The sequence below is a fragment of the Mirounga leonina genome, unplaced genomic scaffold (genome assembly GCF_011800145.1).
Source record: "Mirounga leonina isolate KUSES-001 unplaced genomic scaffold, KU_Mleo_1.0 Mir_493, whole genome shotgun sequence".
Taxonomy (NCBI): Eukaryota; Metazoa; Chordata; class Mammalia; order Carnivora; family Phocidae; genus Mirounga; species Mirounga leonina.
This window is the reverse complement of record NW_023270780.1, coordinates 1,507,423-1,533,645: the sequence shown is the minus strand read 5'-3', so window position 1 is coordinate 1,533,645 and position 26,223 is coordinate 1,507,423. Positions and strand designations below refer to the sequence as shown.

The 26,223-nt window shown below is 45.1% G+C and overlaps 5 protein-coding genes across 5 annotated transcripts; 3 read left to right on the top strand and 2 right to left on the bottom strand.

Moving 5' to 3' along the window:
* Positions 1 to 1,363: 1,363 nt before the first annotated feature.
* Positions 1,364 to 2,526, bottom strand: BOLA1 (bolA family member 1). Its single transcript, XM_034989903.1, has 2 exons — positions 2,420 to 2,526; positions 1,364 to 2,101 (listed from the first exon to the last, which is right to left on the bottom strand). The coding sequence occupies exon 2, from the start codon at positions 2,096 to 2,098 to the stop codon at positions 1,685 to 1,687; it is 414 nt and encodes a 137-aa protein (XP_034845794.1). The 5' UTR covers positions 2,099 to 2,101; positions 2,420 to 2,526; the 3' UTR covers positions 1,364 to 1,684.
* Positions 2,527 to 12,968: 10,442 nt separating this feature from the next.
* Positions 12,969 to 13,408, top strand: LOC118000279 (histone H2A type 2-B). The gene has a single exon (XM_034989900.1). It carries the CDS (start codon positions 12,998 to 13,000, stop codon positions 13,388 to 13,390), a length of 393 nt encoding a protein of 130 aa, XP_034845791.1. The 5' UTR covers positions 12,969 to 12,997; the 3' UTR covers positions 13,391 to 13,408.
* A 121-nt stretch (positions 13,409 to 13,529) lies between these two features.
* On the bottom strand, positions 13,530 to 13,994 carry LOC118000280 (histone H2A type 2-C). The gene has a single exon (XM_034989901.1). The coding sequence runs from the start codon at positions 13,935 to 13,937 to the stop codon at positions 13,548 to 13,550; it is 390 nt and encodes a 129-aa protein (XP_034845792.1). The 5' UTR covers positions 13,938 to 13,994; the 3' UTR covers positions 13,530 to 13,547.
* Positions 13,995 to 14,219: 225 nt separating this feature from the next.
* On the top strand, positions 14,220 to 16,518 carry LOC118000281 (histone H2B type 2-E). The gene has a single exon (XM_034989902.1). It carries the CDS (start codon positions 14,264 to 14,266, stop codon positions 14,642 to 14,644), a length of 381 nt encoding a protein of 126 aa, XP_034845793.1. The 5' UTR covers positions 14,220 to 14,263; the 3' UTR covers positions 14,645 to 16,518.
* Positions 16,519 to 22,980: 6,462 nt separating this feature from the next.
* LOC118000278 (39S ribosomal protein L11, mitochondrial-like) lies at positions 22,981 to 23,778 on the top strand. Its single transcript, XM_034989898.1, has one exon. It carries the CDS (start codon positions 23,029 to 23,031, stop codon positions 23,602 to 23,604), a length of 576 nt encoding a protein of 191 aa, XP_034845789.1. The 5' UTR covers positions 22,981 to 23,028; the 3' UTR covers positions 23,605 to 23,778.
* Positions 23,779 to 26,223: the final 2,445 nt, after the last annotated feature.

Genomic DNA, 26,223 nt, shown 5'->3' with positions numbered 1-26,223 from the left:
CTCCCTGCTCAGCAGAGTGTCGCTTGTCCCTCTCCCTCTGTCCCCTTCCCACTTGAGCGCATGCACGCTCTCAAATAAATAAAATTTTCAAAACAAACAAAAACTCGGGAGTGTTTCTTTTTTTTTTTTTTTTAAGATTTTATTTATTTATTTGACAGAGAGAGACATAGCGAGAGAGGGAACCAAGCAAGGGGGAATCGGAGAGGGAGAAGCAGGCTTCGCGCAGAGCAGGGAGCCCGATGCGGGGCTTGATCCCAGGACCCTGGGATCATGACCTGAGCCAAAGGCAGACGCTTAACGACTGAGCCACCCAGGCACCCCTTGGGAGTGTTTCTTGAGAATAGAGCCAGCTTTCCTCCAAATCCTCTTGTGTGTCTTTTAAAGATATGGATTCCAGATTCCATTCTTGTGGAATCAGAATTTTTCTTTGGAAGAGGGGGCATCCAGAATCCACATTTGAAATAAGCTCCCATGGGAATTCTTATCTGTGAGGAAATCTGGAAACTGCTGCCTGGGGATTACGTGGGACTCCCCCTCATTCACATTTCTGTTCTAATCAAGCCATTTTCTGACTTTTCATCATAGCTCTCAAAACTCCTTCCTTTCCATTCCTACAGCTGGCCTTGAAGTCAGGGTCCCACCTTCCCTCTTGATCTCTGTGCCTCCAATCTCCTATGTCAACTCACTAACACATCACTGCCAGATCACTCTGCCCCCAAATGCTCTTAGGTATGCCCTTCCTCAAAACTCAGGGACTTCCTACTGTCCAACCAGATGTAGTCTAAACTGTAGCTCAAAATGATCAAGATATATGTTTATCTATTTCTTTAGTATCTAGAGTCTATTGCCACATTAAGGTCATCAACGTTGTGTATCTAGACATCACTTGAGCTCCCTTCAGAAATAGGACTTTAGAAGGCTCGTAAGAAAATGGGCTATATAAAGTTTTCTCCTTCTTCTATACTCATTTTCCATGTTACCATCTTTTCACTGCCTTACTGTGTTTTGGTTTCTATTTGTTAAGGATTTTTCTGAGAAACAAAGGCAAATCCTTTTGGAAATGGACAGGCTGATAGAAAGCCAAATATTCCCCCAGTATGAAATCCTAATGTATTTGTAACTCCTGTCTTGTCCAATCAGTCATTGTCTAGTCCAGCTTCTATGCCTTTGCTCAGCTCTTCCCCCTACCGGTAACATCTTTCCTCTCCTTTCTGGTTTAAGTCTTGCTTTCCTGTCAAGATCCAATTAGGTCACTCCCCCCAGTGAAGGCCTTCATGACTACCCTAGGCTACAGGTATCTTTCTTCTCCCAAGAACATCTGTAGCACTGATTCAACAGGCCATTAATAACACAAAGCAGTGTATCTCCTATGATAATTTATCTTTTAATGTACAGGATTATTTCCAACTCATCAGGTCTGGTGGTTCCTTAGTCACAATTTAACACGAAATGCCTGGGCAGCTTTTCCTAAACAGTAAAAGGCAAGGGCAGTGGTGAGTCATTCTACTCTTTCCTCGGGTAAGCTTGGATCTGAAATGAGTTGCCATCTCCAGAGAATATGTATGTGCTGGTTGAATGGGACCCAAGGGTCCTTACCCCTTACAAATACCAGACTGTATTGAAGGGAGGAAAGCCCGTAGTTTATTCCAAACCATGAGAATCCTGGTCTTCCCTCTCTTGGGGCTCAGGGGGTTCCCCGAGTTTTCTTGCTCCCACCCAGGCAAGGGGGGCTCATGTCCAGTTGAGGGTTTTCCTTCCACTGGGCGGGGGTCCGCGCCTGTATGGCCAGCGCGTGGACCGGCCCAGCCAGCTCCTCAGACAGGGCAGCGTGGACCAGCCGGTGCCGTTGTAAGGGGCTCAGTCCCTCAAAGCGAGAGCTCACCACCGCCACGCGGAAATGCGTCTCGCTGCCCGGTGGGACTGCATGGCCGCCGCTCTCGTTGCGCAGCTCCAGCACCTCGGGGTTGAGGGCCTGCTCCAACTTCGTGCGAATGGCGGCCTCCACGGGACCGATGGTCCCCAATCCCGCGCTGCTCCGGGACAGACACACGCGACCGGCCATGGAGAACAGGCGCCCGACCAGCTGCCCACTCAGCATCGGCTACCGCAGAGACAAGGCCCGAGCAGTGAGGGTCAGGGCCTCCCACCCGGTGAGCGCCCCGTCTCACCAGCCGCCCAGCCCCAGCCGCTCCTGCAGGCCGCCCGCCGCGACTCCAGACACCAACCCTCTCCTCTGCGTGACGTGGGGGAATTGGGCCTCCAGCCGAGGGCAGCGGAGGGCCGACGAGGGACTGGAAAGGGCCCGCGAGAGGCACATTTAGCAGGGAGTGGGCCGGAGGTTGCAAAGGCAGGGTGTGTACAACTCCGGGTTTGTGGTTGAGCCAGCGTCCCCTCTAATCCCAGGCTGGGCCCTTTCTACCTTCCGCTCAGCCTTGGCTACCGCAGCTGGGGCTCAGGGACCCGACTCCTGAAGGTCTCGGACAAACGCGGTCGTCGCGTCCTGAGGCACGCTGGGAAATGGAGTCCTGGCTACGCGATGGTAGAACGGGCAGGCGCCACGTGATGCCCCGAGGGCTCACGGGAACTGTAGTCTTTTTTTTTTTTGGCGACTGGTGCTTTTAGGTCATGAAGCAGAGAGATGCAAAAAATCCAGGAATTCCCGCTCAATTGGGACTGCTGTTATTTGACACATTTTATTGTCATCTAGCTGAACTCCTTTATTTTACATACAAGAAAATGGAAGCTCATTCCATTTACTGCACACATAATTACTGTGCGCAGACCAGTCCTGGAGACTGGGAAATAAAGCAGGCCCGGTCCTCGAGAAGTTTGCAGAACACTGAAGATGAACAAGTAAGCAGGCAATTACAATACCGTGTGCTAAGTGCGATGATGGGACGGAGAACAGGATGCCAAGGAGTCATGTCACCCAGACCTGGGGGCGCAGAGAAACTTCGGAGAGGAGATTTTAGGGGAATGGTTTCGAAGAGACAGCTCGAAAGCCCCTGGCTCAGTCCCTCAGAGTCAGGCTGTGGTAGTTGCACACGCAAAGGCCAGGCGAGGGAACTTAGGAGGAGTGGGTTACTTGGGGTGTAGTTGGAGCCGCGGCGGGAGAGAGGATGGTGACCAGGAGTGAGTGAGTAGGTAAGCCTGCTTGGGAGGAGGCAAGGGCCAGACCATACTGGCTGGGCCTTGTGGGCCTTGTTAGGTGGCTTTGTCTTTGTCCTGGTAGCAGTGGGAAGCTAGTGAAGGTTTTAAGCAGGGTTGTAACAGGATGAGCTTTTTTCTAAGATGATATGTAAGTTTTCAATTTGTATTTTATTTTGTATCTTTAATATTTTATCGATTATTTCTCCATATATTCCACAGTATTTTCCTCAACTTCTAATTTTGAAAAATGTGAAACCTGCAGAAAAACTGAATCCAAAGCAACATCTACCTTTCACTATTTTTACATTTATGTATATTACATACTTATACATATATATTCAAGTACTTTTTATATACCCATATACTTTAAAAATATACTTATATACTTTTTTTTGGTCAAAGCATTTGAAAATAAGTTGCAGATGGCAGAGACATTCCACCATCAAGTACTCCAACATGTATCTCCTAAGAGCAAGGATATTCTCCTATATAACCACAGTATCCTTATCTCACTCAGGAAATTGAACATAATGACATATTTTTCCCTAGCCTTTAAAAAATTTTTAAAATTGGGTGCCTGGGTGGTTCAGATGGTTAAGCATCTGCCTTCGGCTCAGGTCATGATCCCAGAATCCTGGGATCGAGTTCCGCATTGGGCTCCTTGCTCAGCCGGGAGCCTGCCTCTCCCTCTGCCTCTTTCTCTCTGTCTCTTACGAATAAATAAATAAAATCTTAAAAAAAAAAAAAAAAAGAAAACACTTAAAAAAAATTTTTTTAAACTTTCAGAAAAGTTGCAAGATTAGTAAACTGAGCACCCTATTTGCCCTTCATCTAGATTCACTGACAACATTTTACCAGACTGGCTTTGTCTCTCTTTGACATTTTATGTATATGATAACAATAATAAAATAATTGTTATTTTTGCTGAGTCATTTGGGAGTTAGTTGCAAAAATCTTTACATTGTACCACTATTGACTTCAACATATATCTTCTGAAAACAAGGACATTTTCTTACATAACCACAATACCATTACCACACCCAAGACATTAAACATTCATATAATATTATTATCTCATATACAGTTGATATTCAAATTTCCCCAGTTGTCTCATTAGTGTCCTTTATAGCTTTTTATTTTTGGAAAGCCAGTCAAGGACCATGCATTGCATTAAGCTGTCTTTAAATTTGTATTTTGCAAAGATGGCTGGCTGCAGTGTGAATTGTCGGAGAGGTATGAGTGAAAGCAGGGAGGCCAGATGGGAGGTTACTTGTACCAGGCTCCGTGAGAGATGATGATGACTTGGACCCAGGTGGTGGCAGTGGAGGTGAAGGTGGAGAGAAATGGTGGCTACAAGATACGTATTAGGAGGGTAAAATCCACAGGATGTGGTGATAGGTTAGCTATGGGTGGGGAAGTGTCAAGGATGACTTATCAGGTTTGTACATCTGGATGGATGGCATTTGTTCTGTAAGATATGGAATACTGGAAGAAGACCCAGTTTGAAGGGTGGTGAAGGGGAAGATTAGGTGCCCAATTCAGTTTGGGCCTTGAGTCTGAAGTGTCTTTACGGTATCTTAGAAGAGATATCGAGCTGGATATATGGTTCTATGTGCGTGTGTATTTTATTACTAACTTTTTCTTCTGAAATACTTTCAGAGTTATAGAAATCCTAAAAATGGTACAAAGAATTCCTATATGTCCCTGTAAGATAATAGAAATATATATTGGTCTCTGGCCCAGGTTCCTGGCATAGAACTCCTAAAAACCTTGTAAGATCTAAGTTATAAGAACACTGGAAGCATCTCTTGTTCTAATATTGGTCTTTGACCCCAGTTGCTGACACAGTGCTCCTGCAACCCTTGCAATTTCATGGGTGATAGGAGTGTCTTTTGTTCTAATAAGGCAAGTCTAGGGGGGGCTCCTGCATGAGGGCTGGTCACCAGAAAGACCAAGCCATGATTAGAAGCTTGGAATTTCCAGTCCTGCCCCCATTCTCTTGAGAAGGGTGAGGGGCTGAAAATGAAGTTAATGATCCATCATGCCTATGTGATGAAGTTTCCGTAAGATCCCAAGTATGGAGTTTGGGGAGCTTCTGGGTTGGCAAGCATGTGGAGGTACTGGGAGAGTGGCGTGCTGGAGAGCCCCCTCCCACATACCTCGCCCTTGCTCTTCCATCTGGGTGTTCATCTGTATCCTTTGTCATATCCTTTTACAATAAACCGGTAAACGTTTAAGTAAAATGTTTCCTTGAGGTCTGTGAGCTGCTCTAGCAAATTAATAGAACCCAAAGGAGGGGGTCATTGGAACCCTAATTTATAGTCAGTTGGTCAGGAGCACTGGTGACAGACAACCTGGGCTCACAGCTGGTGTCTGAAGTATATGGGGGGGGGGGCGGGGGGAGGCAGTGTTGTGGGACTGAGCCCTGTGACCTGTGGGATGTGATGCTATCTCTGGGTAGATGGTGTCAGAACTGAATTAAATTGTAGGCCACCCAGCTGGTGTTGCAGAAAATTGTTTGGTGTGGGGAAAACCACACATTTGGAAGTGAAGTGTTTTATGTGACTAGTAAAGGAGACTCACAGGGACGAAACCCACAGGAGACAGACTGAACTGAGGTATTCCCCGACACAGGTGAAAAATTGAGTTTTTCCAATACGTAAGCCCTCATCCTGATACGCAGATTATCCAAATGTTAACATTTCATCATGTTTGCTTTATTTCTATGTATTTACATATAATTTTTTTCTGACCCTCTGAGAATAAGTTTCAGAGATAAAGCCCCATTTACCTCTAAGCAGCTGCAGTGGTTAATTTGATTGGGCTATTGGGTGCCCAGATATTTGGTCAAACATTATTCTGGGTTTTTTTGGTAAGAGTGTTTTGGGATGAGATTAACATTTAAATCGGCAAAGTAGATTGCCCTTCTTGATGTGGGTGGGCCTCATCAGTCAGTCAAAGGCCTGAATAGAACAAAAAGGCTGGTCCTCCTTGAAAAAGAGAGTTCTTTCCTGCCTGGGTGCCTTTGACCTGGGACATTGGCCTTTTTCCTGCCTTTGGACTCAAACTGAAACACCGACTCTTCCTGGGTCCCCACCCGCTGGACCTCAGACTGGAACGGTAGCATTGGTTCTCTTTGTTTGCAGGTCTTCATCAGCTTTCCCCGGTTTCCAGCTTGCTGACTCACCTGGCAGATCTTGGGACTTGTCAGCCTCGACAATCATGTGAGCCAATTCCTTATAATAGATCGTTCTCTCTCTCTCCATATATATCCTATGGGTCTTTCTCTGGAGAACTCCTTTTTTTTTTAAGTCGGGGAGAGAGGGAGAGAGAATCTTAAGCAGGCTCCATGCCCAGTGCAGAGCCTGTTGAGGGGCTCAATCTCACAACCCTGAGATCATGACCTGAGCTGAAATCAAGAGTCAGACACTTAACCAATTGAGCCACCCAGGCAACCGACCCTCTCTGAAGAACTCTTATATTTATTAATGTGTATTTAGTTTCAAAAAAAAAAAAAAAAAAAGACATTTCTCACATAACCACAATTGTCAAACTCTGGAAATTGATACTGATACAGTACTATTATCTAATGTACAGTTCTTACTCAAAATTCGTTAATTTCCCCACTAGCATCTCTTTTGTATAAAATGAAAAAAAAATGTTCTGGTTCAGGATCCAATCCAGGATCACATGTGGTATTCAGTTGTTATGTCTCTTTGGTCTCTTTTTCTTTTTTTTAAGATTTTAGTTATTTATCTGAGAGAGAGAAAGAGAGAATGAAAGAGAATGGGAGGGGGGAGCGATAGAAGGAGAAGCAGACTCCCCGCTGAGCAGTGAGCCCAATGTGGGACTCGATCCCAGGATCCTGAGATCATGACCTGAGCCAAAGGCAGGTGCTTAACAACGGAGCCACCCAGGTGCCTTCTTTGGTCTCTGTTAATCAGAAATAGTTCCTTAGTCTTTGTCTCTTATGACTCTGACATTATTGGAGAGTACAGACCATTTATTTTGTGATGTCCCTCAATTTGGGTTTTTCTAGTGTTTCTCTATGATTCAGACTTAGGATATGCATTTTTGGCAGGAATACTGCAGAAGTGATATTGAGTCCTTTTCAGCGAACCATACTAGTGGGCATATAACTTGATATGTCTCATTGCTGGTGATAATTCTGATCATTTAGTAAAGTGCTATCTTTCAGGTTTCACCATTGTAAAATTATTCTTTTTCCATTTGTAATTGTGGGTGATACTTTGAATCTATGTATTATCCTGTTTCTCATTAAGTTTTTGTCTACTAATTTTAGCATCTGAGAAGTGTATTCGAAGCAGGGCTTATTGAAGATGGAATGAGATTATCTTGGATAGGTGGGTGGGAAAGTGGGTAAGGGTGGTGGAATCACATCGGGAGAGGGTGTATGATGAGAAAGAATCCAATTTTCCAGAAGAATGTAGAAGAATGTATTAGAGGAACAGGAAGAGTAGAAAAGCCGTTGGCAGTAATCTGGTGAAAGATAATCTGAGTGAAGGCAGGAGATGGGCTAGAGAGCAGTCAATTGATCAGAATGCTGCTAAAGAGATAGAATCTATAGGACTTGTTTTTGGTCAGGGCTTTGCAGCTTGCTAATCCAGTGACTGATGGGGAATGATGGGAGGCTGTGGTTGAAGAAGGCCTTGCTAGGGAGGTGGTTTAAACAGAGATTTGAATGACTAGGGAGAACTAACCATGTGGAGAGATCTGAGCAGAGGGAATGTATTCATTATGTTCTTTTTAAAAAATATTTTATTATTTTTTTTTTCTTAGAGCATGAAAGTGGGGCGGAGGGGCACAAGGAGAGAATCTTAAGCAGGCTCCACACCTAGCACGAGCCTGACTTGGGGCTCGATCTCAGAACCCTGAGATTATGACCTGAGCAGAAATCAAGAGTCAGACGCTTAACCGACTGAGCCACCTCCGCCCCTATATTCATGATGTTCTAAAAGTGTTATGTCAAGGTCAGTGTTGACATACCTGGATGTTCAATTAAATGTATTGGATAGATATGTGAACTAATGTATGAAGAGAGGGCTGATGACATTATTATTTCTGTTGCAAAAACGAACAAAATATTTGTAAATTGCAAACTCCATAAGGCAAGCTTAATGTCTTTGTTTCTAATATAAACATAGTCATAAAGATACCTACTATGTAGTGAAGGTTTGTCATGGCCAGATTGAGGCTTTTAGAGGCTTTAAACACCAAGAGATTATGGTGGCCACCTCATGTGTAATTAAAATAAAACAAAAAACAAACACTAATCTGTGACATGAGGATTGGGATGTCCAACAAAATACTCATTTTCCCTACATGATGACTACTTGAATATTTGTTCCTGGAAAACTTAATTTGTGCTTATTGATGTATAATTTACACATAAGGAATTTAAAAATCTTAAGTGTACAGTTTAATTCTACATATGAATACATCCACATCAAGATACAGAAAATTTCCAGCACCTTGAAGGCTCCAGGGAGGTCAACACCACCCTGCCCCAGGTAACCATTATTCTAACTTCTATCACCATAGATTAGTTTTGCCCATTTTTAAACTTCATATAAAAAGAATCACGTAGCATGAATTCATTTGTGTTTGCATTCTTTCACTCAACATTGTCTGTGAGATTCATCCATGTGCGTGGCAGCAATTTGCTCATTTCATTGTGTGGTATGGCAGGATATGAATATACCACATTCTGGTACATGCTTTTTATTGCATGCAGACATTCACTTCTGTTTGCTGTATATCCAGGAGTGGAATTGCTAGGTCATCTGATAAACCTAATGTTTATTTTTGAAATGACAAATTGGTTCAAAGAGTTTTGGAATGCCCCTATTATGTTGGTGCTAGGTACTATTCTAAATGTTTTACATTTATGAACTGTTTTAAATTTTTACAACAACCCCATGAAGTAGCCACTGTTAATAACTTTTGCTTTACTAGTGAGGAAGCAGAGACCCTTAGAGGTTAGGTAATTTGCCCATGGTCACAGATCTGGTAAACAATGCAGAGTCAGGCTGTGGAATTTGGGCTCTTAACCATTAAGCATTTCAGCCTCCTAATACAGCTTTGGGCCCTCTCAGGTTCCGGGCTCCATGCTAGGTTCTTTACGTTTATTCTCATTTATTCTAACAACTCTATTACGGTTGGCTATATTATTTTTGTTTAATTGACGAGCTTTTAGTATATCTTCTATCACTCTGGCTGTCGCCGTCTACTGTTTGTAGTCGGCATTTGGAGAGTGGTTGTTGAGTAAAGAGAAAGATTATTGAAAAGAAGACACTAATTCCCTAAGAGTGTAATGCCATTTATTCAAGTCAAAAACATTTAATTACCCTATTAAGAGCCAGGTAGAAGGAATTAAGGACTCAGATTCAAAAAGACACGGTCTCTCCCTTGAGGTGGTCACAGAAAGGAAGTGAGAGCCAAGTGAAAGCGCAGTACAGAGTAAGTGCTACCAGCAGGATCTGAACAGAGAAGTGGGTACACTGAGGCTGTGTGTGTGTGAGAAGGGAAGACCTCATGAAGGAGCTGGTGATATCTGGGCTGAAACTGGAAGGATGAGGAGGTTTCTGCCAGGTCAAGAGGAGGATGAAGCATTCTAGCCAAAGGTCACTGTATGTGCAATGGCAGGTAACTGTGGAAAGGCCTTGCTTGAATGGTATGCAGCAAGGGGTGGGGGGGGGGGGGGAAGGGGGGGGGGGGGGGGGAAGAGAGAGGACTATGGTTAGAATGGTGGAATGCGGCGAGAAGGCAAAATAAATGTTTGGTTAACTAGATTGCCTGGGAAGGGACTCAGTTGCCTTGGTTTAAAAATCCCAGTTGTGGGGTGCCTGGGTGCCTTCAGCTCAGGTCATGATCTCAGGGTCCTGGGATCAAGCCCCATGTTGGGCTCCCAGCTCGCAGGGAACCTGCTTCTCCCTCTCCTGTTTGTGCTCTCTCTATCTCTCAAATAAATAAATAAAATCTTAAAAAAAAAAAAGAAAATGTTAAAAAAAATTAAAAATCCCAGTTGCCTTTTGTTAAAGGAAGTAAGACCCAGCCTGTTTGTGATGGTGTACTACTTTTACGGATGGCCTGCTCTATTTCATATTTTAATAGCTCTAGTAAGAACACTGGGAAAAGAGCTCCAGGGAGCAATAGATAGTAATTGAGCCTGGTATAATTTGTAGGATATTGGCCTATTCTAGACTTATCTAATAAGCTTTTACAACTGGATGGAATCTAAAACACTAAATCTAATTTTCTCTCATTCTCTTCCTCTCTTTAATAGAGGAAGAAAGGGAGGCTGTGTAAGTTAATAAAAATATGAAATAGAGCAGGCCATCCGTAAAAGTAGTACACCATCACAAACAGGCTGGGTCTTACTTCCTTTAACAAAAAGGCAACTGGGATTTTTTTTCACTCAACATCTAGTGAGTGAAGCAGGGTGAATGCAGTGATGAAGAGCACAATTTTTGAGTCAGGCAGACCTGAGTTCTAATCATGTCTTAGTAAATAGCTGTGTGACCTTCGGCAAGTGCTTTAGCTTCTCTGAGCCTCACTTTCCTTATCTGTGATACAAACAATCACATCTACATCATATAATCTCTTTGCCCTTCACCTTTCCTAATAGCACAGGGTCACTGTGATAGAAGTAAAAAAGAGATCAGAGATCAAAGAGAGGGGGAGGTCAGCTGCCCCCTCAAGCAGGAACTCTCAAGGTGCCAGAGTTGTGGTGGGGTCCCCAGTGTCTGGGTTCAGACCCTGTAGGTCTGAAAAGTTGACGCTATCAGAACTTCCAGAGTATACTGGCTTACTGGGGAGAGACTCACACTAACAAAACACACAAGAAACTTATGAATAGTCTAGAATGCAAGTTCATTACCCTCTAGCGATATATCTTCTCATAACTGGCTCATCCCTTCTCAGTCTCATATTTTGATCTTGAAGTAGAATAATTGGAAAGAGGTTGAGCCCAGAATCTGAGCTAAGAGAGTTAGACAGTCTTCAGAACTGTTTCACCCAGATTGTGAGAAAAGGCTGATGTTTTCACAACCAAGGACCCTTCTATAATAGCCCAAACCTTTGTGTCTAGCAGACATATAATATACATTCTTAGTGCTGGAGAAACAACACATTCCAACTGTAATTGCCCTGTTTAGGCTCGATGTGGACCACATCTTTCTATTAACACAGGCATCTTCTGCAGTGATATAGCTGATAGGATTAGAATCACCTTCAGGTACATTCTGCTATTGAAAAAACACTCCCATAGCCTTTGATTGAACTTGGGTGTTTCACAAATCTATACCAGCATGCTTACCAGGGATAATGTCTACAGATAGCTGATTTTAACTTCCAGAGTTTAGATTTCCTCTATTTTCTAGTTTCAGCAACCTATATCCCCTTTGCCTGGTAGGTAGCAGGTACTTGATAAAGGTCAGTTCAATAAAGGTGAGGATGAAAGAGAGATCAGAAATGGGCTCAAGGAATAGGATTTAAGTCTACTCTTTTCTCTATAGTATTCTACTTCCTGTCCTTATGGGATACTCAGGAGAGGGTGCAAATGGTGTGAGGGGTGTAGAACACTCCAGGTTGGGAAGCTGAGGAGAAAGGAACAAAATTTTCAGGAAAGATTTCTCCAGAAGGCAATTGGAGGATGAAGGAAAACAAGTCTGCAGGGCTGTTGCTGAAGTCTAAGAGAGCGATGAGGAGGCAGACAGGAGCACGGAGAAAAGGCTGAAGAGACGTTAGGGAAGTGACCGGATATGCTGTTGAGATGCAGGTTAAGTGTAGATTCCGGCTTAGGTTGTAATTGAGGGAAAGAGAGCAAACAGAGGCGACTGGAGGTCTTTTAGGTAAGTTCGCGTTTGGATAGGTCGAATTGTTGGGATAAATGGGTTGAAGTACCCAGTAAACAGTTTGGTGTCAGGGTCTGAGCTTCCGGAGCAAATCTGGATGTCTATAATTGAAAGCATGGAAGTGGGAAGACTCCTCGGGAAGAGTGAAGGTTGGAGGGGGGTGTTGGGTAGGAGGCAGAGACCAGACAGACACGGGAACGCAGGGACGAGTAGAGGAAAAGGAGCGGGAGGAGGAAAGTCGGAGGACATTTTGAAAGCCAAGGGAGCAAGTTTCAAGGCGGTATCGGATGCCTCCTGGAGGTCGAGAGAAGGAAGACAAATCTAAACCGGTCCTCGGTTACAGTGGATTCCGAAGAGCGTAGGCGGCTGGGGGTGGGGCGAAGCCACACCGAAGGCCACGACTAAATTGCAGAGAAAGCGGGCGGCCTTAGTAACATTCTTTTGGAAGTCTGGCTGTGAAGAGACCGAAAAGGCGGGACTTGGAGGGTAACTTAAGGCTCAAGGGGATAATCGGCTTCAGAATCCGTACCCTTGAGCGGGAGCAACTCTGCTTCTGCTGGAGGCCCTCTGCAGGCCTTTTGGGTCCTTCTTAGGATTTCCCTTCTAGCTCTGAACTGGAAAAAAAAAAGACCCCCCCCCCGCCCTTCTCTAAGCTGGAAACAAAATATGCCATTCAGTAAAAGGCGAAACAAAACAGCGTTTGGTCCGAAAGCCTTCTTTCTTTAAAAATCCTGGCATGCAAATAAGGGGCTTTAGTGTGGCTCCCAGCGATTGGTAGGTACTTAGAAATCCGTCATTTCCTCGTAGTGCAGGATGCAAACGAAGAAGCTGCTTTCTGCTTTCCTATTGGCTGTCTGGTTGGGCTACTTCCCTTCACCCCTCCCGGTAGCTCTTATAAATTACACCAAATTGGTTCTCCTTCCCACTTCCTTCTCCTTGAATAAGAAGCTGTAACTGCGTTTTTGGCCGTAATGTCAGGACGCGGGAAGCAGGGAGGCAAGGCCCGCGCCAAGGCCAAGTCGCGCTCGTCCCGCGCCGGCCTGCAGTTCCCGGTGGGCCGAGTGCACCGCCTGCTGCGCAAGGGCAACTACGCCGAGCGGGTGGGGGCCGGCGCGCCGGTGTACATGGCCGCGGTGCTGGAGTACCTGACGGCCGAAATCCTGGAGCTGGCGGGGAACGCGGCCCGAGACAACAAGAAGACGCGCATCATCCCCCGCCATTTGCAGCTAGCCGTGAGAAACGACGAAGAGCTCAACAAGTTACTTGGGGGGGTCACCATTGCCCAGGGCGGTGTTTTGCCCAATATCCAGGCGGTCTTGTTGCCCAAGAAAACGGAGAGTCACAAGCCTGGCAAAAACAAGTAATTAGGAAGGTCGAGACCATCCCCACTAACCCCAAAGGCTCTTTTAAGAGCCACCAAAATGTCAATAGAGGGGCTGATAACGAAATAGCGCATTAGCTCTTTTTTTGAAAACTTGGGTGGCTCTAAAAAGAGCCTTTGGTCTTTGGCTTATCAGTGTTTTATTTACTTTTGGCTTTGTGGCTTTCAGTTTTCTTTGGTAAGAGAACGGCCTGGATGTTGGGCAGAACGCCGCCCTGGGCGATGGTGACTTTGCCCAACAGCTTGTTCAGCTCCTCGTCGTTGCGGATGGCCAGCTGGAGGTGGCGGGGGATGATGCGCGTCTTCTTGTTGTCTCGGGCCGCGTTCCCCGCCAGCTCCAGGATTTCGGCCGTCAGGTACTCCAGCACCGCGGCCATGTACACCGGCGCGCCGGCCCCCACCCGCTCGGCGTAGTTGCCCTTGCGCAGCAGGCGGTGCACTCGGCCCACCGGGAACTGCAGGCCGGCGCGGGACGAGCGCGACTTGGCCTTGGCGCGGGCCTTGCCTCCCTGCTTCCCGCGACCAGACATAATTGAAGGTGAGGCTAAAACACCTAAGCTCAAGACCTCACAACAAAACAGGATTGAAAGATCAGCGATTGAAAAGCTTTTATAAGCTTTGCTAGGGGTGGGGTCAGGAACGAGTTTTTCATTGGTCCTGAATTGGCTCCAGAACTGGCCAATGAGGCCAAGAGTAGGTGTTGTTACGTAGTGATTACTGATAACGCAAGGTCCCTACAAGGCCCAATGGGAACGAAGGGCTTTTGGAGCCCTAATTTGCATACGGTGGTTATAAAAGGATCAGGCCCGCCCATTCTCGCACTTCTTTTCTTTGCTAACGAGTGAGGTGTTCTACAATGCCTGAACCGGCAAAGTCAGCTCCCGCGCCCAAGAAGGGCTCGAAAAAGGCTGTCACCAAAGCCCAGAAGAAGGACGGCAAGAAGCGCAAGCGCAGCCGCAAGGAGAGCTACTCCATCTACGTGTACAAGGTGCTCAAGCAGGTGCACCCCGACACCGGCATCTCGTCCAAGGCCATGGGCATCATGAACTCCTTCGTCAACGACATCTTCGAGCGCATCGCCGGCGAGGCCTCCCGCCTGGCGCATTACAACAAGCGCTCGACCATCACGTCCCGGGAGATCCAGACGGCCGTGCGCCTGCTGCTGCCCGGCGAGCTGGCCAAGCACGCCGTGTCCGAGGGCACCAAGGCGGTCACCAAGTACACCAGCTCCAAGTGAGTCCCTGCCGGGACACGGCGCTCGCATGAGTCGCCGGCCGCTTGACTCCAAAGGCTCTTTTCAGAGCCACCCACCTAGTCACCAGAAAAGAGCTTTGTTCACTTATTTTCCCCTCACTTGATCTCACAAAGTAAGTTACTCTACTTGTGAAAGATCATGGAAGATGGCACACGTAGCTTTTTAAGCCTTTCGTACTTGAGATTTCTGGCGCGTGACTGGCTCTGCTTTTTAATCTAGGGCGCGTCTTGACTTCTTAACTGTGCTGCTCAGTTTTCCTACAAGACCTTTCCGAATTAGGTTATTGAAAATCCGCTTCTCCCCTTCCGTCCCCAGACTATTGTGTCCTGGTGACGTTGTTGGGTGTATGTTTCATCGGTGTTCTAAAACGAAATGAGTGATTTCGGTCATTCTCACTTAAGAAAGGACCCCAGGACAACTAAACCCGGGTCCCGGGAACATTGCGTCAGAGCCCTGAAGAATTCTCCCGAGCGTTTGGCGAGCGTTTGGCAGCTGCCGGGGTGCCCAGTCACCACTTCTGCCCTGCGGTGTGGCCTCCTGTGGATACCAGCGGTCTGGGCACTGAGGGCGGGGCCTGCGCTGCCGGGTCCTAGCCTTTCCCTGATTGGACGACATGAATATTCAAAATCACGCGCCCGCTCCGGAATTCGTAGGTTCTGGTTTCCGCCGCTCCCTTTGGGGCTTTCAAATCCCTATTATTTCTCGGTTTGTGGATCGTTTTTGCATTTAATTCTCTCTTCTTGGAACGCCCCGGCCTTGGGTCACTGCAAGGCGCTGGTCATTTAGGGCTGGGCTCAAAAGTCACCTCTCCGAGACCTTCCCAAGTCCCACTCAGGAATTTGCGTCTCTCGTTCCTGCCTATCACCTGGTCTCATTGTTTTCTCTTCCTCCCAGCAGCTGTCAGAAGTTGGTTCGTTTATTTTCGTATTTATGGTCTGTCTCCTCAAGCCCTTAACAGACTTTGCTGGTCTGATTTTCTGCTAAATATAGTCAGCGCCAGTCTGCCTGGCACATAGTGGACACTTCAATACTTAACTGAATTAAAATTGGTCGAAGTAATTTTCCCACGCTATCCCTTTCTTAATCGCTTCCTGGATGGATGCGTGCCGTTCATTTCCATTAGATACACGTGAAGACATGAAAACGGAAATGTTTTTGGAGCTCTTTGGCCAAGTCAGTCTGGGGTCACTTCAGGGCAATAGCTCTGAGGAGGCCCGGGTTAAGATTCTTTTTGTGCACCAAAAAGGAGGTGGTGGTGGTGGTTGGTTTTCCCTTTATGCTTCTTGTAGTGTAACCTCTTTTGGATTTTCTTTAAATTCAGAGCATTGGTCACTGGAAAGATCCTCTTCCCATCTCCTTTTCTGACACCCACCATCTCCATCCTGATCCTCTGTTCCCCATGGAGATGAGCTTTTAATTTACACTCACCTTCTTGCTTATCAGGAGGCCTTGAAAAGATAGACCCTGTAAGACAGGCAAGGTTAAATAATCCCCTTTACAACCCAGAGGTTGAGAAAAGCAAAGGGATTGGTTCACTGGTCATGCAGCTAACATTGTCCACCTTTGTATCCTCAAATGCGCAGACAATTGCATTTTAGTTTTATTTTATGTAATTACAAAATGTTCACTCTTTCTGTCTAAGCCTTGATTTTGCTGATGAAGACACTGATGGGTTTGATCAGTTGTTCAATTCTGCTTTTGGCTAAGGGGTCCTGGAGTTGATCCTAAGGGTTTCATGAATCCAAATGGACTCCAGACATTATTATAAACTGAATTAATCTTATGTTTCCTACATGTGTGTTTTCAAATGTGTGTAGATGCTATTGTTATTAATAAAATTACCTGTTAATTTAAAAGCTTGGCTGGATTCTTTTTATCTGCCATATATTTTCTCATTAAATGAAGTTAGAGGGCGCCTGGTGGCTCAGTTGGTTAAGCGACTGCCTTCGGCTCAGGTCATGATCCTGGAGTCCCGGGATTGAGTCCCGCATCGGGCTCCCTGCTCGGCAGGGAGTCTGCTTCTCCCGCTGACCCTCCTCCCTCTCATGCTCTCTGTCTCTCATTCTCTCTCTCTCAAATAAATAAATAAAATCTTAAAAAAAAATGAAGTTAGATAAAACCACTGCTGGGTCTGTGGAAAAGCTGGTTGCCTCTGATTTGGAGAATGAATATTTATAAGCCATTGGCCAAACTTACTTCTACCCAAGAGGTGCACTGGGGCTGAAGTAGCTTGTTATGGGGACACTGTTAATGCCTAGTCACTTAAAAAGACATGACCATAAATAAGAAGCATTATCAACAAGATAGAAGAAATGAAGTCCTTAAAAAAGTTTAACACCTATAGACTTAGTATGGACCAGACAATGGTCTAGGCCCTTTACACATATTGACTCATTTAATCCTCACAAGAACCTCATGAAATAGTCACCATTATTATCTCCCATTTTATAGATGAGGAAACTGAGGCACAGAGAGGCTTCTTCTCAGAGACTCCAGAGAATAAACTCTTAGATCAGGGTCAATCTCTGAAAATCTGGACCCCTCCTTGGAGTTTGGGGGGAAACTGTCTAGGCTTTAAAATTAAAATTAAAAGGAATATCACCTGCTTTATTCTCTTTAGGGTGAATCCTGTATATAAATCTGTGGTGGTGACGATGGTGGTGGCTGAAATCCTTGGGGATGGGATTGGGGGGGTTCTGGTTCTCCAACCCAGAGGCCATACCTCAACTTGCTTACCAGTTGGGAATCCCTTCACTAATATGAGAGAGTCTTGGTTACTGGTTTCAGGCTCTGTCTGGGCACGGTGTTTACTAGGAAGGAAGTTATAGAGTGGGGAAGGGGGAAAAGATGAATTTGGAATTTTAACTCTGGAGGGGAGCTAATTAGTGATGGTGAATTTAATCCTCCTAAAGAACTTCTTTGATCACTTCCTCCTGCTCAAACGTCTGTATACATTTGCTTATGTTGGGGTTAATAACAGTAATTGTTATAATAATAATTGCTTCTACTTAGTGAGCACTTAACTGTTTACAGGGCCCTCTGCTGAGTGTTTTACCTGCATCGCCTCATCTCTTCTTCACAGCCCCCGTGGAAGTAGGTTCCGATACTATGATCCTTATTTTATAGATGGAGGAAACAGTCTTAGAGAAGTTAACTTGTCCAGGATCATTGAGGAAGTAAGTGATGGAACTGCAATCCAATGTACACTTTTAAAAAGCTTGATATTCAGGGGCACCTGGGTGGCTCCATCGGTTAAGCGTCTGACTCTTGATTTCTGCTCAGGTCATGATGTCAGGGTTTGTGAGATCGAGCCCAGGTCGCCCAGCGCAGAGCCTGCTTAAGATTCTCTGTCTGTCTCCCTTTCCCTCTGCCCCTCTCCACCGGCCCCTAAAAAAAACAACAAAAACAAGCTTGATATTCAAAGCTCTCCAACATCTGCCTCTCCCTCCTTCTATAGGTCTATTTCCTACTGCTCCCTTATGGGGTTATAGGGTTAGGTGGGTTTTCTGCTCTACGCAAAAGGGTCTGCTCACCTCCCACTAAGCCCATCTGCTCGGGTCTGGACTGGGACTGCCACTTCCTTCTGGCTTGGCCAGAGCTTGCTTGCTTGCTTGCTTTCTTTCTTTCTTTCTTTCTTTTTCTTTCTTTCTTTCTTTTTTTTTTAAGATTATTTATTTATTTGAGAGAGAGAGAGCATGGGGGGGGGAGGGTCAGAGGGAGAAGCAGACTCCCTGCCGAGCAGGGAGCCCGATGCGGAGCTCGATACGGGGCTCCAGGATCATGATCTGAGCTGAAGGCAGTCGCTTAACCAACTGAGCCACCCAGGTGCCCCAGAGCTTTCTTTCAAGCCAAAGCCATATCTTATAGCTCAAATGACACTTCTGCCTTCATTTCTCTACCATATCCACCCGTACTTTTTTTAAAAACAGCTTTATTGTGTTATAACTGGCATACAATAAACTGCACGTTTAAAGTATAATTTGCTAAGTTTTGACATACATATATACCAATGAAAACATCACTATACTCAAAATAATGAACATATCCATCAACCTACCCCAGAGTTTCCTAGTGCCACTTCATAATTCTTCTTTCTGCCCCCTTCACCAATGTCCTCCTTTGCCCCCATCCCTGCCCTCAGGCAACTGCTGGTTTGCTTTATGACATTAGAGATAGTTTGCATTTTCTAAAGTTTTATGTAAATGAAGTCGTACAGTGTATTGTTTGTGTTTGGCTTCTTTCACTCAAATCCCTTTTTTTTAAAAAAGAGTATTTATTTATTTCAGAGACACAGAGGGAGAGCATGAGCAGGGAAAGGGGCAGAGGGAGAAGCAGGCTCTCCGCTGAGCAGGGAGCCCGATGCGGGACTCGATCCCAGGACCCTGGCGTCAGGACCTGAGCTGAAGGCAGCCGCTTAACTGACTGAGCCACCCTGGCGCCCCCCATTCACTTGTTGATGGATAGTTGTTTCCAGTCCTTCCACTTTTTAATTTAATTAATTTAATTTAATTAATTTCTGATTTTGTGTCGTGATAGTTCCACAGATGAACATGATAAACTTTTTGCCCTCAGGTGGGAAGGAACTCAGATGGGACATGAGACCTATACACAGATACCTATTCTATTCAAGTGGGAGAAAGTGTTAGGGTTACACCTCCCCTCTCCTAGGCTCACACCTCTCGAATCCCTTCCATGTTCTTCTGCTAGGGTGACCTTCCAAGCACAGATCTGACCTCATCACCCACCTGCTCATAAACCTCCAGGGGTCTGCCTCACTGCCTCAGTTTGGCCTTCAAAAGAAAAAAAAAATAATACAAAAAATGTAAAACTTAATCAGCAATATTCATACCATATTTGGCTCCACAGTGTGGTCTGGGGGAGCCCTGCTAACATAGCTCACAATATGGCTAATCAGAAATTCTGGCACAGAGAGTAAGCGTGAGGGCCAGTTCTGTTTAGGTCTCAGTTAAGTGATCCTTAACTGGGAGACTATCCCTGAGCCTGGGGAGACTAGGTTTAATCATTCACATGGGTGATGGAAAATCTGTATCTACTACTTTTATAAATGTTTTAAGTATCTATTTGATATTATTAAGTTCTATAAGAAAGGCTCTCTAGGACCATTCCTCTTCTCTGACCCCTAAGATACCATTACTTCATTTTTTCATTCAATAATTTGAGTATCTGTTAGATATCAGGCAATCTGCTGGGCAGTGAAGATACAAGGTTCAACAGAACAGAGTGGCTTCTGACTTCCTGGACTTTTAGTAGCTAGGAGGGAAGTCAGATACTAAAGCAGTGACCATAATAAAGTGTGACAAGTGTTAAGATGGGCTAAGTGCCGACACAGAGAGTGCAATGGAGGGAGGCCTAACTTGACATTGGTGTGGGTGAGGAAGGCCTCTGGGAGGAAGGGACGTTAGGATGAGACCTGAGGTGGATGGGAAGGGAGAGTGGTCCAGGCAGGGGGTGGAACAGGCAAAGGCCTGGAGGAAAGCAAAAGACAGCAGGCCCAGAGAGGTAGAAGGACCTGCAAGAAGTCTAGTCTGGGTGGTGTTTAGAGGGCAAGGAGGAAAGTGCAGTAACATGAGGTGACACTGGCAGGCAGAGCCAGACCTTGCCAGATTAGACCAGACCAATGGAAACAGACTTTAGAGAACCCTATCAGCTCCTAGGCTAATGTGACTATGGAGACAGAAAGGAGCCGAATGGCATCATTGAAAACAGAAAAGTCAGTCTCAGAGGCCACAGGGTCTAGGTCCATTCAAGCACCTTTTGGGGCTGATGGCACCTTGATCCTCAAATGAGCATCCGATCACTGCAACAGGGCTTCCCTGAACATTGAAATGGCTGCATCAGGTCTTCCAGGTTGATAACCAGCCACCACGGTGCTCGGTGGGGACCATGAGATTCCGAGGGGACTGTGAGATTCATAATTGGTCAAATGTAAAGGTTTGCTAATGCCCAGTGCTGGTTAGGGCTAGGGAAATGGGGTAGTCTTATACACTGAGATGCTCAACAGACTGAGCCACCCAGGCATGCCTGTATTTTTAATTCTTGATAATTGAGAAAACATATACACAGAGGCAAGGTACCTGTTATCCAACTTCATCAGTTATCAAACTTAAGACTGTCCATCCTGTATCATTTTGAAGCAGATCCCAGATACCATAGTATTTCATCCACAAATATTGCTTTATGTATCTCTAAAAGATAAGGACCACAATAGCAAGTCACATCGAAAATAATTAACAATATTTCCTTAATTCATCAAATATCTAGTTGGTGTTAAAATTAACCTACATGTCACAGGTTTAAAAAATGCTTTGTTCTAATCTGAATCCAAATAAGTTCTATACATAATGGTTGGTTGACATGTCTTTCAACTCTAATATGTTTGCCATTCATCTCTTTTTTTCTTGTAGCTTCTTTGTTGAAGAGACTGGGTTGTTTTTCCTGTGGAGTTTTCCAATTGGGATTTTGCTGACGGCTTCCCTGTGGTGTAGTTTATCACGATTGCCTGTCCCTCTACATTTCCTGTAGAAATAGATGGAGTAAAGGGAACAGAAGCTTGATTAGATTTAGGTTCACTTTTTCACTCCCTGGCAAGACTGCTACATAAGTGGTGCTATTTATTTTTTTTTTTCTTTTTCTTTCTATCAGGAGACACAGTGTCTGACTGCTTCCCTTTCTGTGATAACATCTGTTGATGCTTAATGCTTAGATCCTGTAATTCATTAGGAGCTGCAAAATGATATTCTAACACTCCTTAATTTATTAGCTAGAATGATTCAATAAAGAGAAAGCAGTATTATTTTTAATATTAAACACTTAGAAACTACTTAAATATCTTAGCAGGTGAGAAGAAAGTGATAGGGAGGGTCCCTTTTTTTTTTTTTTTAAAGATTTTATTTATTTTTTAGAGAGTGAGCGAGAGAGAAACAGCATGAGAGGGGAGAGGGTCAGAGGGAGAAGCAGGCTCCCCGCTGAGCCGGGAGCCCGATGTGGGACTCGATCCCAGGACCCTGGGATCATGACCTGAGCCGAAGGCAGACGCTTAACCATCTGAGCCACCCAGGTGCCCGGGAGGGTCCCTTTTTGATGTAAATAAAAAGGGTGCATGTGTATTGGTGTGTATGCATGCGTACGTGAAGGAAACATTTTTCTGGAATTTCACATAATAAAACTAATAAGAGTGGCTACCGATAAGGAGAAGAGTTTGGTTAGGCCAGAAGGAGGCTTTTACTTTTACTTTTTTTTTTTTTTAAGATTTTATTTATTTATTTGAGAGAGAGAGAGCATGAGAGGGGGGAGGGTCAGAGGGAGAAGCAGACTCCCCGCTGAGCAGGGAGCCCCATGCGGGACTCGATGCGGGATTCGATCCAGGGACTCCAGGATCATGACCTGAGCTGAAGGCAGTCGCTTAACCAACTGAGCCACCCAGGTGCCCCCTTACTTTTTCTTTATGTCTTTCAATATCATTTGAATTTTTGATCAATGTATGCTTGCAATCATTGTTAGCAGAGGTTATTTGGGCAGTGGAGTTATTGGCCTTAAAGAAAAAAAAAGAGCCCCAGTGCTGTGAGAATATTTTTGGTGAAAATAATATGTTTCAAATACCTATCCTTTTTTTAAAAAAAGATTTTATTTATTTGTTTATTTGTGTGTGAGAGAGCATAAGCAGGGGGAGGGGCAGGCAGAGGGAGAAGCAGACTCCCCGCTGAGCAAGGAGCCCGATGTGGGATTCGATGTGGGACTCGGTCCCAGGACTCTGGGATCATGACCTGAGTCGAAGACAGACGCTTAACTGACTGAGCCACCCAGGCGTCCCTCAAATACCTATCCTACTGCTTGGCACCTAGAAGACCCTCAGTTCATTTTAGTTAATTCTGAAAAACAGTTTAAAAAATCTTCAACAAGATAACCAGAACTCAATCTAGACAGCAGCAACGGACCCCAGACACCCCTGGGGTTTATGTGTGGACCTCTGGTGCAGGGAATGGGACTCCGCAGTCCCAATCTTATGAAAAATACAATCATTTAAAAAATGGTGAACAGTGGGGTGCCTGGGTGGCTCAGTTGGTTAAGCGTCTGCCTTTGGCTCAGGTCATGATCCTGGAGTCCTGGGGTTGAGCCCCACATCAGGCTCCCTGCTCAGCGGGGAGTCTGCTTCTCTCTCTCCTTCTGCCCATCCCCCTGCTTATGCATACGTGCTCTCTCTGTAGAATAAATAAATAAAATCTTAAAAAAAAAGAAAGCAATATGTCTTTAAAAAAATTGTGAACATCAACTTTAAAAGAGTTATGCTCTGGGTCGCTCTTGCTGTCTGTCGCCTTGAGGTGAACTAAGGCCAGGAACCCTGCGTCATGTCGAAGCTGAATCGGGCCACTTGGGCCCTCAGGAAGCCTGAGGCTGGCGGCATAATCCGGACCATCATGTGGGCAGGCCAGGCCATCCAGGCCCCCACTAGTCCCATCCTGGGTCAGAGAGGTGTTTCCATCAACCAGTTCTGCAGGGAGTTCAACGAGAAGACAAAGGACATCAAAGAAGGCATTCCTTTGCCCACCAAGATTTCTGTGAAGCCTGACAGGACATTTGAAATCAAAATTGGACAACCCACTGTTTCCTACTTCCTGAAAGCAGCTGCTGGGATTGAGAAGGGGGCCCGGCAGACAGGGAAGGAAGTGGCAGGCCTGGTGACCTTGAAGCATGTGTATGAGATCGCCCGAGTTAAAGCCCAGGATGAGGCCTTCGCCCTGCAGGATGCGCCCCTGTCCTTTGTGGTTCGCTCCGTCATTGGCTCTGCCTGTTCCCTGGGCATTCGTGTGGTGAAGGACCTCAGTTCAGAAGAGCTGGCAGCTTTCCAGAAGGAGCGAGCCGCATTCCTGGCTGCCCAGAAAGAGGCAGATTTGGTAGTGCAGGCAGAAGCTGCCAAGAAGTGACCCCTGTCCCCCACACTCCAGGATTTTGAATCTGGAATGGAGGCCAGTTGGAAAAGCTGTACCAAAGGGGCAGAAGGGAGGCAACACCAAGCTGATTATTATTTCCCTGACTTTAAATTATATATTTTTACATGTATGACAGTCTCAAGAGATCAAGCTTAAATAAACAACCTTTTGTCACACTCCCCCCCACAAAAAAGAGTTATGCTCTGAAGTGATTTTCCTGACTAGTCAACCTCACTGATGAGGTCTCGGTGAGAGATTTGGTCCTCAGTCAGACCAGGAGAGCCAGTCAGGCTCTTCAAGGAGGACTCAGTCACGGACGGGTGTGAAATTAGAAGAGAGTATGAAGAGCTGGTCCTGGACAGTTGGTGCGGGTTACTGGGCAAGTCAAGAGCAATATTTGGGGAAGGTGATTCTGACCTTCTTATCTTTATTCTGACTAAGACATGCAGGATAAATTGATGCTCCTAAATTTTACTCATATTTTTCTAAAATTTACAAATCACACATAATCTGAGGATCTATTACTATATTTGCTGTATACATTTAGTAGAACCATTGCCCCCATTTATTTATTATTCCTTTGTATGTTCATTCTTTACTCCCTTGCAGACAGTCATTCTAATTTTCCTTCTCTGTGTTCTTGCAAAAAGTGTATTGCTTTCTAGGTATTAAAAAATAATTATCCTTGCACACTATATATTTCATTTATATGGCAAGATGGGAGGGGGTTGGGAAGACACTGGGAAGTTCTTTTGAGATGACTGAACAGATCTGCATCTCGACTGTGGTGGTGGTTACGCAAGTTTATACATGGACTAAAGTTGCATAGAATTACATGCACACACACACATGAATGCAGGTTTAAAAACTTGGGAGCAGTAATTAAGGCCTGTATATTAGTTAATAATGTACCAATGTCAATTTCCTGGTTTTGATATTGTATTACAGATATATAACTTGTCACCATTGGGAGAAGCTGAGTGAAGAGTACTCTTTGTACTATTTTGGCAACTTCCTTATTCTATTATTATCCTATAGATATATTATTCTATATCTATTCTATTATTCTATTATCATTATTTCAAAACAAAAACTAAAAAGCTGCAGAACATGCTTTACTACTAACTAAATAGATGCCAAGGTTTGGGGCGCCTGGGTGGCTCAGTCGTTAAGCGTCTGCCTTCGGCTCAGGTCATGATCCCAGGGTCTGGGATCGAGCCCCGCATCGGGCTCCCTGCTCGGCGGGAAGCCTGCTTCTCCCTCTCCCACTCCCCCTACTTGTGTTCCCTCTCTTGCTGTGTCTCTCTCTGTCAAATAAATAAAATCTTAAAAAAAAAATAGATGCCAAGGTAAACTAGAATGCATATATATTTTTCGATTGCTTATGTATTCTTCCTTGGTGCCAGACGATGTTTTAAACACTTTACATGGATTAACTCAGTTTATCCTCCTAAACATCATTATTTCCATTGTACAGATGTGGAGATGGGCGCCTGGGTGGCTCAGTTGGTTGGGCGACTGCCTTCGGCTCAGGTCATGATCCTGGAGTCCCGGGATCGAGTCCCGCATTGGGCTCCCTGCTCGGCGGGGAGTCTGCTTCTGCCTCTGACCCTCCTCCCTCTCATGCTCTCTGTCTCTCATTCTCTCTCTCTCAAATAAATAAAAATAAAAATCTTTGGGGCGCCTGGGTGGCTCAGTTGGTTAAGCGACTGCTTTCGGCTCAGGTCATGATGCTGGAGTCCCGGGATCAAGTCCCGCATCGGGCTCCCTGCTCGGCAGGGAGTCTGCTTCTCCCTCTGACCCTCCTCCCTCTCATGCTCTCTGTCTCTCATTCTCTCTCTCTCAGATGTGGAGATGGAATCACAGAGAGGTTAAGTAACATGGTTCAGTCATATGGTTGGGAAGTGGCTAAGCCAGGATTAAAAGCCAGACTCTCCTTTCAGACATTATCTGTACTACTAATGTCAAAGAAGCAAGATATTGATGCAGCACTTATAGCACTAATGTTTCTAACAATATTAGAAATAACCAAAAATGTAGGAATGCTGAAATAAAGTATAGCAACTCTAAGAAAAAAAAATCCTCTCTTAATCAAGCCACAACCACCACTTAGTCTAACAAACCAGGTTTATTTTGAAATTGAAAACTAGTTTTGAAAGAGGGAGAATGCATACCAAAGAAACTGTGATGTGTCTTACCAAACAAAGGAAAAAATAGAGTTAATGTAGGTTGTGGGGAAGCCTGGAGTGTAGAGTTTTGTTGGGCTTAAAGCAAAGCAGGGCTGTGTGAAAGGATGGACATCAGAATTAGGCTTTGAAGTGCGTCTAGGATTCTGTTTCCTTGGAAACCACAAAGTTAAGATAAAGGTGGAATGTTGTGTTTAGAAACCTCTTATTGTAGTTTTGTACCTGGGTTGAAGATCAAGGCTGATTCTCAGTGTCAAAGTGATTGGGTCCTCTTGGCAGGAGGGGGATATTTCATTCTTGCTGATGTGCTTTCAAACAGCGAAGGTTCTGGTTGTCTGTGATTTTTAGAATAGGTTTCTCAGTGAATAAGAGAAGCAGTGGTCACTCAAAGAAGGGTTCGTGACTCCATAGCTGCAGCATGTGCTGG